The following is a 14,550-nucleotide window of genomic DNA, read 5'->3' as shown; positions in this document are numbered from 1 at the left end:
AACAAAAGCGCTGGCAGGTCGAAAGACACACAAACAAACACAAACATACACACAAAATTCAAGCTTTCGCAACAAACTGTTGCCTCATCAGGAAAGAGGGAAAGACGAAAGGATGTGGGTTTTAAGGGAGAGGGTAAGGAGTCATTCCAATCCCGAGAGCGGAAAGACTTACCTTAGGGGGAAAAAGGACGGGTATACACTCGCACACACACACATATCCATCCACACATATACAGACACAAGCAGACATATTTAAGGTCTTTAAATATGTCTGCTTGTGTCTGTATATGTGTGGATGGAGATGTGTGTGTGTGTGTGTGTGTGTGTGTGTGTGTGTGTGTGTGTGTGTGTGTGTGTGTGTGTATACCCGTCCTTTTTTCCCCTAAGGTAAGTCTTTCCACTCCCGGGATTGGAATGTCTCCTTACCCTCTCCCTTAAAACCCACATCCTTTCGTCTTTCCCTCTCCTTCCCTCTTTCCTGATGAGGCAACAGTTTGTTGCGAAAGCTTGAATTTTGTGTGTATGTTTGTGTGTCTTTCGACCTGCCAGCGCTTTCGTTTGGTAAGTCACATAATCTTTGTTTTTTGATAAATTTTTCCCATGTGGAATGTTTCCCTCTATTTTATATATATATATACATAATAAAGTGTTAAGTTTACAAGTAACGTGAAAGAAGATAGTTTTGGAACACTATCAAAACATATAAGGACATAATCATAAACTGTTTTTCGTGAAGGTACACACTTCAATATACTTTTATCTCCTCCCCTATGAAAGAGAAAGAGAGAGAGAGAGAGAGAGAGAGAGAGAGAAAGAGAGAGAGGAAGTAATACTCAAGAAATATAGGAAAATATCTGTTAGAAAAATACAAACTTCTGTATTGCCACAGTAATGTAGGAACTGTGACAGAGATCATAAATTACTGATTAAAATCAGGAACTCTGAGATGCCTTTTTAAGACATGTTTTCTAAAACAATACCTGAAACCAGCAATAAAATTTCTTATTAAACTAATACTTCTAACATGCCATGGCTCTTCATTAGCTTCTGATAGATTTTCTGAAATTGTACTCTGTACTGTTTCTGAAAAGGTAGTCCATGTAATTTCATTTCTATTGGTACTATCAACAACTGAGTGTGGAAATTCATTCAAAGTTCTGCGGCCAATGACATCTTCCTCGCGGAAATGTACCATATTTCTTCCTCTTTTCATACTTTCTCGCAATGGGTACAAGCAATCCTTTGTTTCATCGCCTGAAGTGTGGTTAACCTGTAAAAATTGAATAGTTCCAGAACATGCGAATTACAGATGATGCTTAGAACAAAGTGATTTTATAAACTACAAACATAGCCTTAGGAGGCGAAACATTTTAGACCATAATGCATGGCAGTTACATATTAAGAACAGAGAACAACTCCAGCAACTTCTGTTTTGCAGTTAATGTTATAAGACAACAACAATGCAAATGAAATTCTCTGTAGAGAGGGTGGTAAGAATACAAATATATGATGAAATAATGAGACACCTCTGCTAATCGATGATCTTCGAACACCACCTGATGAGTAAGTTACAAATTGTATTAGGCTTGTGAAGCTTAAAATGAATATTAGTAACAAGTTACCATTTTTCAGACTAAAAATGAACATGCACATTCATCTTTGACAACCAGGATATGATGTTAAGCCTGCTGTAAAAGTAATTCCCAGATCAACAAAATAAATACAGTAACATTGATAATCAATAAAACTACTTAAGTGACCCATCAAAAACACTTTTGTCCAAAAATTAATTCTTATTTGCTTGCAAGCAAGCAAATATTTCCTGATGTCTGTCTTGTTGGAACTCAAAGGTTCACTGTCTATCTTCACGTTGTTGATACTTAACACTGCATGTAGACTATTCACCTTGAAGTTAAGATTAGTGCTGCCTTCAATATAAAAATAATTTTCATGATCACTGACACTACACAAAAGCTTGTCTGCTTTCCTTATTGTGTTTGCTTTGTATTTTGGGGCCAATACGGGCATTTATATATTATATTCATATGACAGAAGAAAGTGCTAAGAATTACCTACTACTTCAGTTCACAATATTTTTGTACGTCACGTTAAAGCCACTCAGAATTGTAGTTCTACCACACAAAACAGCAACAACGGCTTACCCAAAAGGAACTGTAGCATTGACACAGTGATTAAAAAAGACCCTAACTATTGCATAGAAATGAGTGCACCATTCTTCAGATTTCATTTAAACAGGTTTGCAACATACCGTATTTACTAGGCAATAAGAGGTGTCTTTTTATCCAAATTCGTCGTACAAAAAAATACAGTAATCTTATATTCAGACAATGGAAACTCAGGTAGGAATATTAAAAATGTAGGAAAAGGTAGATTGCTCCTTAGCATAAAGATAAGATGCTAGGTTGCAGACAGGCACAATTAAAAGATACTTACACATAAGCTTTCGGCCACAGCCTTCATCAGAGAAAGATAAACACACACCATTCATTAACACAAGAAGCAAATATCATGCAGACATGACAACAACTCCAACAGCTCAGGTTGAATGCGTTGGCATTCCTAGAGCACGGAAATTAACATACACCTTTTCTTATTGCTGCAGGAGATTACAGACACAAAGAATGACATGTACAGCATGACTGACATAGGTTCTCTCTCGGGTCCGGTTCAGAATCTCAGTCATACTACTTCTTCAAACTACTACTTTTGCATGTGCTCAGACTAGTTGAGCTCATAGATATCTTCGAGAAGTCCATCATTGACTACTTCCTTGGGCATGTTGTACACAATTAGCAAATTTTGCTGTGCTGCTGATGATGCAGAATGCAACTGAAATGCGTCGAATTGAAGCAACAATCCAGAATGGGGCAGAGAATGGGGAGGGATAGCAGAGTACGGGTGGGGGAAGAGAGAGCAGCCCTGTCTGACAGTATGTGCTTGGTCTAAAGGTGGCAGGACAGGGCTGCCAGACACAGCATTGGGTGGCTGTGAGGAGGGAAAACAGGGAGTGGAAAAGGGATGAGCAGAAAAGGAGGAAAAATCGTGGGGCACGCTGGCAGAGAACAGTGCACAGTGAGGGTGAGGGAAGGCAAATTGTGAGGATGTGACAGAGGAAAGTAGTTGAGTGGAAACAGTTGGGTGGAGAGTGTGGTGAGAGTAGGGTACTGATGGTTGGGACCGGAATGATTTCGGGAGTTGAGAATATGGTTTACGTATAACTCCCATTGTGCAGTTCAGAAAAGCTGGTGGTGGAGGGGAGGATCCAGATGGCCTGGATTATGAAGCAGCTGTTCAAATCGAGCTTTCTCCCATACCTCATCCATTCTGTCCTTTTTACCCATTTTTTATCTATTTATGAGCATTTTTACATATTTGAACACATTTAATGTTGACATCCCACTGCTGACTTGGGGCACCACTATCCAACCCCTATCATACCCCCAGTATCTCTCTTCAGTAGCTCCTCACAGCACCTAGACCCTACTACCCTTTTCAACTTGCAACATCCCCCTAAACCCCCTTCCAACACTCCACTAAATCCAGAGCTGAAACAATCCCAGAACCTTGGTGTTAATGTTTCCACCAAATTCTTGACCCAACAGAAGTTTCAGTCTTATCCAAAGGCCTCACCTTCAGCCCTACACCAAAATTTAACGATGATGGACTTATCAAATACCTACTATCCTTCTCTCAATCGCTGAAATGGAAACACTTCTTCGCCACCAATCCCTTCAACCAAAGCCAATCTAAACCCAACAATGAACAGTGCCTCTCCCAGTTCATTCCACCACCCACCCATATGTCTGCTTGTGTCTGTATGTGTGGATGGATATGTGCGTGTGTGCGAGTGTATACCTGTACTTTTTTCCCCCTAAGGTAAGTCTTTCCGCTCCCGGGATTGGAATGACTCCTTACCCTCTCCCTTAAAACCCACTTCCTTTCGTCTTCCCCTCTCCTTCCCTCTTTCCTGATGAGGCAACAGTCTGTTGCGAAAGCTTGAATTTTGTGTGTATGTTTGTGTGTCTATCAACCTGCCAGCGCTTTTGTTCGGTAAGTCACCTCATTTTTGTTTTTATATATAATTTTTCCCACGTGGAATGTTTCCTTCCATTATATATACATATAAAATTCTCGCTTTCGCAACCAACGGTTGCTTCGTCAAGCAAGAGGGAAGGAGAGGGAAAGACGAAAGGATGTGGGTTTTAAGGGAGAGGGTAAGGAATCATTCCAATCCCGGGAGCGGAAAGACTTACCTTAGGGGGAAAAAAGGACGGGTATACACTCGCACACACACACACACACACATATCCATCCGCACATACACAGACACAAGCAGACATTTGTGTCTGGTGTCTGGAAAACAGCACTTTGTGGACACTATTTTGTCTGTGTGGTCTGTTTTGGAGTATTGTGTTTCTGAGGAACCTTTTGCTCAAGGTAATTTATAACACATTTGCATTGTTATATAAAGATTAAAGAGAAAATGTTATTAAATGAGGTACGGTCTGGTATAGAATTCATGTTCGGCAGTATTAATGGCATTTTTGGTGTTCAGAATTGTAGAAGTCTAAAGTCTGCACTTATTTACATTACGAAATATGATTCTCTACCAATTTCGAATTTTAATGATTCTTGTTCGTCTTTTAATGTTCGATTGCGTAGTTGGGCAGATCGAACCAGTAGGATCGATTACACTGACCCGTTTTTAGTCAACAATTGGTCAAGGATTCGTTTCATTGAGAAGTATTTCGATTCTTTTCAGGCAAATCGGTTGGTTTTCGGTCTCTGAGCGAGTGTCATCTCAATTACAATGGCTGGGCGGGGCATGTTGTACGGTGGTATAACAAGGCCTTTCGGTCCACAGAGGTGCGTAAGAAACAATTGTACCTTTATGGCGATACAGATATTGGCAAGTCCACCTTAATAGAAAAAAATCATTTCACGAAAGCAGCATGTTTATCTGCCGTTTTGTTCTGAATTCGGATTTGGCGGATATGATGCACGTGTACATAATGTTATTGTTTTTGAGGAATTCGAGTGGTCTAGGTGGAGGCAGTATGCTTCTACTTTGAAGCGTATTGTTGAAGGAAGACCTGTTACTGTTAATGTAAAAAATAAACCTGGTATGGTTATAAAGCATCACGGTTTGGTGATATTTGTATCAAACGAATTTAATATCGGTGACGAAGCTCTTATTTCACGTTTGAATGTTATTCACACTGACTGTCACATTTTGCATTGTCATTCTTTGAAGGCGGAACTGGATGCGTCGGACTCGTCGGATGTGGAAACCCCGGAGGAGGTCGTTTGCATATTGTCGGATGAGGATGATCCGGAAGTTTCGCGCTGCATGCCTGAGGCGTTGGATACGCCGACGGACGAATCTCAGTAGACCTTATTTTGGTCGTATGTGTAGGTGGCGCACACAATTTACGCAGACCGATGGTGTACGATTTGAGTATGGCAAAATGGGTATTAGGAAAAAACATGACGAAAAGGCGAAGAACTTTGCGAAATTGCAGCATTATGATATAACGGATGAATTCAAGTTTTTTTCTAACAAATATGCTTCAGTAATAATTAATAAAGTAGTTACGTATGTTTATAGAATTAATGTCAGAATAGAACGTTTGACTTTGGATGAAAGGGTTAACAAAAAAATATTTGAGGATCAAGATGCTCCTGAAAAAGTTCGTATAGCATGTACTAATAAAATTGGTTCATTTGATCTTAATCCGGAGTGCTCAGCTGGTGTTCCATGGCGTAAATATAGTCGTAGGAATAGATTTAAGTTTGTAACGTATTCGAAACCAGAAACAAGTGCTGATATAGACAAGGTAAAATCATGGACTGACTTGGAGACTCAGTGTAAAGCAAAGAATTGTTTGTTTCAAGGAACGAACCCATTTTATATTGGACTACAAATTGCTGGTGATGAACCAGAAAAAATGGATAATGTTCAGAGTGAAGTTAAACACGTAACATATGTTGTTAGAAATAGAGTTTATATGACTTTTTGTAAAAGAAAAGGTACTGTCACGTTCTGAATAAAGGTTATTGTTTACAGCTAATGTCTGCGTTGGAGTTTTTTTATGCCAACTGGGACCATATCCGAAATTACCCGGACGACCTACGCCTGGCCTTCCTAGTTCCCAACAATCAACAAAGGATTGATGAATTAGCTATTACATTTTATGGCAACAAAATAAATTATTCTGCTTGCTATAGTAATCACTTCAACCATCATCTGCTGACTGTTAGATCAGTAGTAAAATTGCCAAAACTGGTAGCCAAATAAAAAAAGGTTGGAAATTAGTTGGCTGAAAGGTGTTTAATTTGACAACCTGTAGCGAACAGCTGAGTCCCACAGCCATCTCTGAAAAGATGGCCATACAAGGAGTTTAATAATATTGCTGGTTCCCAGAATGAGATTTTTCACTGTGCAGCAGAGTGTGTGCTGATATGAAACTTCCTGGCAGATTAAAACTGTGTGCCGGACTGTGGCAGATTAAAACTGTGTGCCGGACCGAGACTCGAACTCGGGACCTTTGCCTTTCGTGGGCAAGTGCTCTACCAACTGAGCTACCCAAGCACGACTCACGCCCCGTCCTCACAGCTTTACTTCTGCCAGTACCTCATCTCCTACCTTCCAAACTTAACAGAAGCTCTCTTGCAGAACCTGCACTCCTGAAAGAAAGGATATTGCGGAGACATGTCTTAGCCACAGCCAGAAGCTACCCAAGTACGACTCACGCCCTGTCCTCACAGCTTTACTTCTGCCAGTACCTCGTCTCCTACCTCCCAAACTTTACAGAAGCTCTCCTGTGAACCTTGCAGAACTAGCACTCCTGAAAGAAAGGATATTGCAGAGGAGAAGAGATACTGGCAGAAGGTAAAGGTGCAGAGTGAAAATCTCATTCTGAAAACATCCCCCAGGCTGTGGCTAAGCCATGTCTCTGCAATATCCTTTCTTTCAGGAGTGCTAGTTCCGCAAGGTTTGCAGGAGAGCTTCTGTAAAGTTTGGAAGGTAGGAGACGAGATACTGGCAGAAGTAAACAGGGTGTATACACGGACAAGGGGAGGGGGGGGGGGGGGGGGGGGAGGACCGGATTTGCACTTTCCATGTTAAGTGACAGTATACTTTTCCTTGGAACTGTGAAACTTATCAATCCTTTGAATGGTTATGGCTTTATACACTTACGTAGTACTCTTCGGCTCTTAATAAAACCACCAGTTTTTTTAAAAATTGTTTTGGAAAGATCTTTGATGTGCAGCAACATGTACGCTGCATATTTTCGTATCACAAAAGTCTAAATTTAAATTCTACCAAACGCCACATGTTACTTTCCGAAGGATCAAAATCAGGATTGCAGTGCGATTTGTAGCCAGTCACAGCTCATGCCACGTGATCTCGCCAGCCAATGACAGAGGATATTCGAGAATAGGACACGTGATGTAGTCAGCCAATAGCAATATCACTTAAGTAGGGCGTGCACTCAAATAGGAAACGTTAATGGTTTAAATTATTATATATATTGTTACTACAAGAAAAGCAGAGCTTTCACATATTATCTTGGTCTCTAAGATTAATTAGCTACAAGAGAAGTTAAGCTTTCACATATAATGTTGACCTTTTTTGCACGTGTTACACTTTAAGATACATCCCACAAATGAGTCAGTAAAATTTTTAATAAAGACAAATGTCTTGGTCTTCTGGGCTCAAAATTTTTCTAAATGTTTGTACTCAAAGACTTGATTTTTAAATGAGAGTCAAACACACTATGTTTTAAGAAATTCATCGTACATTCTCGCACATAGTTCACCTTACATAAAAGGAAATTTACTTTGAAAACAACGCTTTTCAAATAACCATTCGCAATATTTTCCCGCGACCTGGTAGAAATAGGTTCGTTTCAGTAGTTGCCAGAGAGTGCCAGATAACAGGCGTCACCGTGCTTGCGCAGCTGCTAGCGCATATGTTCGTAGGTGTAAGACATTAAAAGATCTTGCATCATGTCATAAAAGGAACAAGACATCAAGAAGATACTCCAAGAGCATCAGAATCTCGTGAATCTTACTAAAACGCATAATTCAGCTTAAAGTGCACATTCGTATGTAAATTTTCTTGGAGTACCAGTACTGTACTATCTAATGTTTGGTTTTTCATTATTGTATAATGTCATACGTGCTATAAGATGAAAACATGCACTTTTGAAATGCAGCAAACAGTTGAAACTAGCCAATGGTGTGGAATGAAACACTTCATTTCAAATAAATTGACTGCCTCATCGGAAAAGATTAATAAAAGCCAAATTTCTTTAGCAAATCGACAAAAATAACTACATTGTTCTGCAAGGTGATTAATACTTGGGTGTCAGAAAGGTGGAAATCAAATAAAATCTAAAACTACTAACATATTTTAGCCTTCTGTACTCATGTCAATGTATTTTAATTCACTTGATAGCTCCCGGCCACAGAAATCGATTTTGTTTTCACTTGACGTGACAGCAATAAACGAAGAGGAAACAGTAAAATCACTAAACATAAATGCCTGTCACGTGGAGATTATCCACTTTCCAACTCTAATTCGGACTGCTCTGTGCATCAGAAGTGGGGGAAAAAAAATTACTCACAATCAATATTGGATGGGATAATTTGTAACCACGAGAACAAGAACTCTTCAGAAAATTTGCATTTTTTATTGCCTATAGCTAATAACTTGTTTTTTTGTGTGACATAAAATTAAATATAAGATACATGAAACCAGTGAAAGAGACAAGCAAGACAGTACACATTTCTTCAGTCCGGAAGTCCTAGCATTTTTTCTCTCCAACCCTGTTACAGCTTTACATGGTGTGCTTTCCTTTCTGGGAAAGAATCTATTACCTCATCAAAGATCATCAAATGTTTTGCTACATGAAAAAAGAAATGTCTTTGTCTAATACTGAAAAAGCTGTTAATACAAACAGTACCCAAGACTTGTGTGGTTTCTCAATTTGATTACGTGTATTTTATCACTGTCTGCTAGATAAAACAAAATAAATCTGTCTAATATTGCAGCTATTGCAACACAAACCAAATAAACGAGACTGTTTTGGCACAAATGGTCATTTTTATAACACGAGAAAATATAATTCACAAAGTACCAATATCATTAAAATCAGTCTCCAGATCAGCAGTAGACTTACCATCTACTTCAATGCTTGTATCATCAGCAAACATTGTGAATTCACAATTTTTACTAATGGACAGGGGTAAATCATTAACATATATTAAAAACAGCAAGGGCCCAATGACAGATCCCTGGGGAACTCCATGCTGAATTTTGTCCCGTTCAGAATCCACGAGATTATAAGATCCTTTGTTGCAGCCTTACAACTGGTCCTTACTAGTGAACCGGTCTGGCCAAAATTTTTCTATCAAAATTTAATTTTCTTGGATACACCAAGAAGAAAATACGTAATCTTTCTTACCTATGATTCCTGTTAGTCGTTTATTTCCACTCTGGTAGTCTGAATCTAAGGATTTCGCTGGTAATTATAACAACGCTGATTATTCGCAAACACAGTCAACCACATAAACAAACAGCGATTGCCATTCACCCATTCGGCTTTATTCCGCTCAGCTCGTATAGCCCCATCCACTTCTGCTTGCAGGGAAGTTTATTTCTAGATGCGACGGGATTCCCCCTGGCAGATACATGACGTACACTACACATGCATTCAAAATTCAACTTATGATTCATTCAGAAATAAACTTAGAATATGTTCTAAAATGTTCAAAAACCAACAGGGATGCGTTTCAAAATCACATGAATAATCAACAGACCAACGTGCGCTGGTTACCAGGCGCCTTGTAAAACAAGGTTTTTTTCCTCAAGAATATGAATCTGGCGGCCCCCTCCCATTCCCCTGAAATTGCCGTCCGTGGCAGATACCCTGGTTTGCCCCCAGCGAATCTGGCAACTTGTATGCGCCAGCAAAAATTTTTCCGGGTAGCATTTTGCTGCTGCTGCTTACACAGCGAACAGTCACTCTTCTGTAGCCAGAAGTGGGAGACGGTACTACACATGCACAACTCAACTGCGCATGCGCAAGAGCCCGCCCTGCTCAAACAAATCTAAAGTAACAGTTGTGACGTAACGCTCATCAGAGACAGAGGCAATTTGTTGTTAAGAAGCATTGAACAGTCTTCCTAAGGCCTTTAACACATTTTGCTGTTGGCAGATGCTTGTATGAGCACTGTGTTTAGTTGTTGTATATGGCGTATTTCCTTTGCAACTTAAGTTTTATTTTCGTTTTTCTTTCTCTCGTTCATGTTTTATTGCTGCAGTATTATTCTGCAGTAGTGGGATACATAGTACCCTTTGTTAGAGTACTATTTCTTACCAGTCAAAATTACAAAAATTTAACTGAAAGCTTAGGAAAAAAAAAGAAGCACCTGGAATTCAAAAAAATTACCGGATTTATCCCGGATGATAAAATTCTTGGGTTTTTTCCCAGATCTGCCGGTTGTCCCAGGCCGTAGACACCCTGAGTAAAGCTGTGAGGATGGGGCGGGAGTAGTGTTTGGGTAACTCAGATTGTAGAGCATTTGCCCGCGAAAGGCAAAGGTCCCGAGTTCGAGCCTCGGTTTGGCACACAGTTTTAATCTGTCAGGAAGTTTCAATACTGCTGGTATTTCAACCTGGAGTTTTCATTGTTTGATTTTTCCATGTTTAAACTGCAGTTTGCCTGAATACATTTGTTGTCAGAAATGATCTGACTTTAAAATTGTACAAATATTCATCAATAGTATACATTTTTACAGGAGATGGTAAAAGTCTAGATAGGGGCAAGTGGCATACTTACATATTTCATGCAGCAATGTTGTCAACGCTCGTTGTATGGCATGATTGTAATGAAAGAGGATGTGTCAGTTGCTGGTCTACACAGCCAATGGGAGAGCAGTGGGCAGATGAAATGTTTGGAAACAAGAGAAGAAGGAATATTGTCACGTTGTCATGTAAATTTAGATGTGAAATATGCTATGTATTCAGGGGGGGGGGGGGGGGGGGGGAGGGGGGGGGGGGGGGGGGAAACCCAGCTATGTTCTCAAGTCCCACTGTAACCATAGCCCCGGAAATCATAACATATTCAGAAGAAACAAAGTATTTCTGACAATGAAAATTATAAATTCTATTATTGCTTGTAAATAGAAAGAGATTGCCTCTTTTTTTGCCTCTCACTGATATTTTATACTATGTAAGAAAAAGACTATTGGTGAACAAATATTACTAGTGTTTGATCCTCATTTCCATGAACCAAGACCATTATTTGTGCCTTATTTCACAAGAACTGACCAGTCGACCCTGTCAACAGCAACATGCAAAAGTCACGAGTAATATTTGTCACACAACTTCAACCACCGATCATATTAGGGTTAGCTACTTACCAAACATTTAAAAATTATTAAAGACAACAAGCCATTTGACAATTTGTCTGCCACTGCCTAGAAACAATGACAACAAGAATAGAATGTTACTCACAGCCATTGTTACTGTCCACCCAATTTCAGCCAGGCTTCCGGAATCAGTTTAATGATAGTGAATAAACTAGAAGTTGAAGTCTAGTGCGAGTTCAGTGGAAGTAGTTAAACATATTTAAAACAACGTGATGACTATAAGTTAAGGTATTTTTTTCTTGTTAATTCCTTTTTAGTTGACAACAATCTGCCATAGATAGATTGTGTTAGTATATGCACTAATGAGGTGGCAACATTTACTGGAACTAAAAACGGGACCAGAGGCTGTTTCTCCTTCTGTAAAATTCACACACTGCATGATACCAGATGGAGAAGGGTAACTGAGAGCTGTTTCCTTGTCTCAATGTTTTCATGAAGGAAAATCCGTAGGATGTAGGTAAAATTAGCAGAATTGGCATAGAACATCTCTAAGCAAACTAGATGAAGGTCCTGGAAATTTATTCTCGATTTGCTGACTGAGTATGACTGGCTCCACAATCTGCTCAAAACTATCAAAACAGACCCCTTGTCGACAGTAGAACAGGAGTAGATAATAGAACTCACAATTCATAGAACATTTCGAAATGAATTTAGATCAAAGTATCTCTAAACTATTTGGGCGCACACTCAGAATGAATAATTCAATTTAGCTAGAAGGGCAGTGGACATGTTATTAACCTTCGGATCAATTTACTTGTGTGTGACAACATCTTTCACAATGGTATTAATCTTGATGGAACATCATTCTTGACTGCAGCTGGAAGGGGATCTGCGAGTTAGTAGTAGTTGTAGTAGTAGTAGTAGCAGCTTCATTCATCTGCAGATCTCTTTTTACAAGGATATTGGACATGTCAAAGTATTTACAGGATTAGACCAATTTAAAATAAGCTAATTCATAAACACATACATTTACAGACTTCCAGTTAGAGACAATCATTAGATTTACTCCTGGTCTACTATACATTTTTTTAACAAATAACTTATTACATAAAGTAACGCCACACTGTTCACTCATATCTCTCTACCAGTCACTGCACATACTATGCACACACTGTTTCATAACACTTCACTCAACACACACACACACACACACACACACACACACACACACACACACACACAAAATGGTGGTCTCTGGGCCATTTTCTGTACTGAAACTTTCCATTTGATATCCTGAAAAACTGAGTCAGCATCCCTCTAAAATGAGTGAGATGTTGAGCTCAGAAAGAGGAAGAAGTGTTAGTATTGTGCTTACATAGCATGGGGGTACATGTGTCTAGAAAAGGAAAAAAGAAGGGCAAAAAACATAGTGTGAAGGTGTTATGTGTAATGCTGGATGTTTTATAATCAATATTATTTATTTGTATAACTTTTTTTAACCAGACCCCTACTCTGTTTTGTCTCAGTAATTCTTCAATGTATAAAATGTATTACATAACACGTACTTTTTAGCTGCCTTTTTAAATAAGAGTATTTTTGCAATTTCTTTAATCTCATTTGGTAATTTATTGTACAGTTTTATTTCTTGGTAGAAAACGCTGTTTTGAGTTTTAAGTTTATTTTTTCTTAGTAAATGTAAGTTGAGTCTAGCTCTTGTTCCATGGTCATGGACAGAGCTGTTTGTGCAGTAATTACCAATGTTATCTTTGATTTGTACAACTGACTCGTAAATGTATTCATACAGAGCAGTTAAAAACCCCAGTGTTTTGAACAGATCTTTACAATGAGCTCATCTACTATTTTTGGTTATTATTCTTATGGCTCTTTTCTGGCGTTTGAAAATTGTGTTCATATTTTCAGCATTTGTTCCCCAAAGGAGAATGCCATAGCTAAGGATTGAGTGTACATATGAACATGTAACTGAAAGACACTGCATGTTTCACACTGATAATAGGATGCTACGGGCATAACATACTGATGACATTCTGTTTGCAAGTACCTTTGTGTGCTCACACCACTTCAACTGGGAATCAGTATTCATTCCTAGAAATTTTGTATTTGTTACACTGTCTATAGAGGTACCATTTACATTTAATTTAACATTGTCATTTTTCCTCTTCAAACTGAAATTCATAGCATTAGTTTTCTTTATGTTCAATGTCTGTTGCTTATTGACCAATCGCAAACTTCCTTGAGAGTTTCTTTTGCTTTCTCTGCAAGGAGTTCTCTTGTTTTCTCAGTGACTATAATATTGCTGTCATCAGTGAGGAGAATTTTTTCACCATGAGTAACACTACTCGAAAGTCATTGATGTATATCAGGAATAGTATTGGTCCTAATATGCTACCTTGTGACACCTATATTAATGTATTTTGGTCATGATAAGTATTTTACTAAATGTTTGGATTTACTTGAAGTATGTGTTATCTCTACTCTTTGTACTCTACTTGCTAGGTATGATCAAAACCAGTCATTATCTACCCCTCCTATTCCTAATGCTTCTAATTTATTTAATAGAATTGTGGTCGACTGTATCAAAGGCCTTGGAAAGATCCAAAAACATGCCTGTGACACACTCATCTTTGTCAAGAGCGTCAGGTACAACTTTTGTAAATTCTACTATGGGTGACTCCGTATTTTTGCCACTTCGGAAACCAAACTGTGATTCACTTAAAAGGTTGTATTTATCCAGGTAATTCATTAATCTGTCTTTCATAATTGCTTCTATTATTTTAGAGAATGGAAACAGCACAGGGAAATGGGCCGGTAATTTTCTATGTCTTCTGCATTACCTTTCTTAAGCAAAGGTTTTGCCTGTTTTAACTGCTCTGGAAATGTCCCTGATGTGAAGGATTCATTTATCATATTTGTTAAGGGGCCTTGTATAATCTCTATGCATTGTTTCAGTACACACATTGGTACTTCATCTAAGCCTACTTACTTTTTATTTTTTAGTTTTTTAACAGTTTTATTGACTTCATTTTCTGTGATTGGAAGTAACATCATAGTATTTAGTGCAACATTATTTACAGGTGTTATATTTGTTTTGGGGAATTTTTGCCGTAACTTCTATGCAATACTTGAAAA

The 14,550-nt window shown here is 38.6% G+C and overlaps 1 protein-coding gene across 2 annotated transcripts in view; it reads right to left on the bottom strand.

Annotated features, from left to right (window-relative positions):
- Positions 1–870: 870 nt before the first annotated feature.
- The window catches only part of LOC126481355 (putative protein tag-52), a 142,391-nt gene continuing 128,711 nt past the window's right edge, over positions 871–14,550 (bottom strand). The window contains exon 8 of one of the 2 annotated variants that reach the window (XM_050105054.1): positions 871–1,270. In XM_050105054.1, coding sequence (XP_049961011.1) covers positions 920–1,270 — 351 coding nt within the window. In that variant the 3' untranslated portion in view covers positions 871–919. The remainder of the gene's footprint in view (positions 1,271–14,550) is intronic. The other variant, XM_050105053.1, reaches the window with a different exon arrangement.

Source organism: Schistocerca serialis, chromosome 5, assembly GCF_023864345.2.
Source record: "Schistocerca serialis cubense isolate TAMUIC-IGC-003099 chromosome 5, iqSchSeri2.2, whole genome shotgun sequence".
In the NCBI taxonomy this organism is placed as follows: domain Eukaryota; kingdom Metazoa; phylum Arthropoda; class Insecta; order Orthoptera; family Acrididae; genus Schistocerca; species Schistocerca serialis.
The sequence above is the reverse complement of the archived record's forward strand: the minus strand, read 5'-3'. Positions and strand labels throughout refer to the sequence as shown.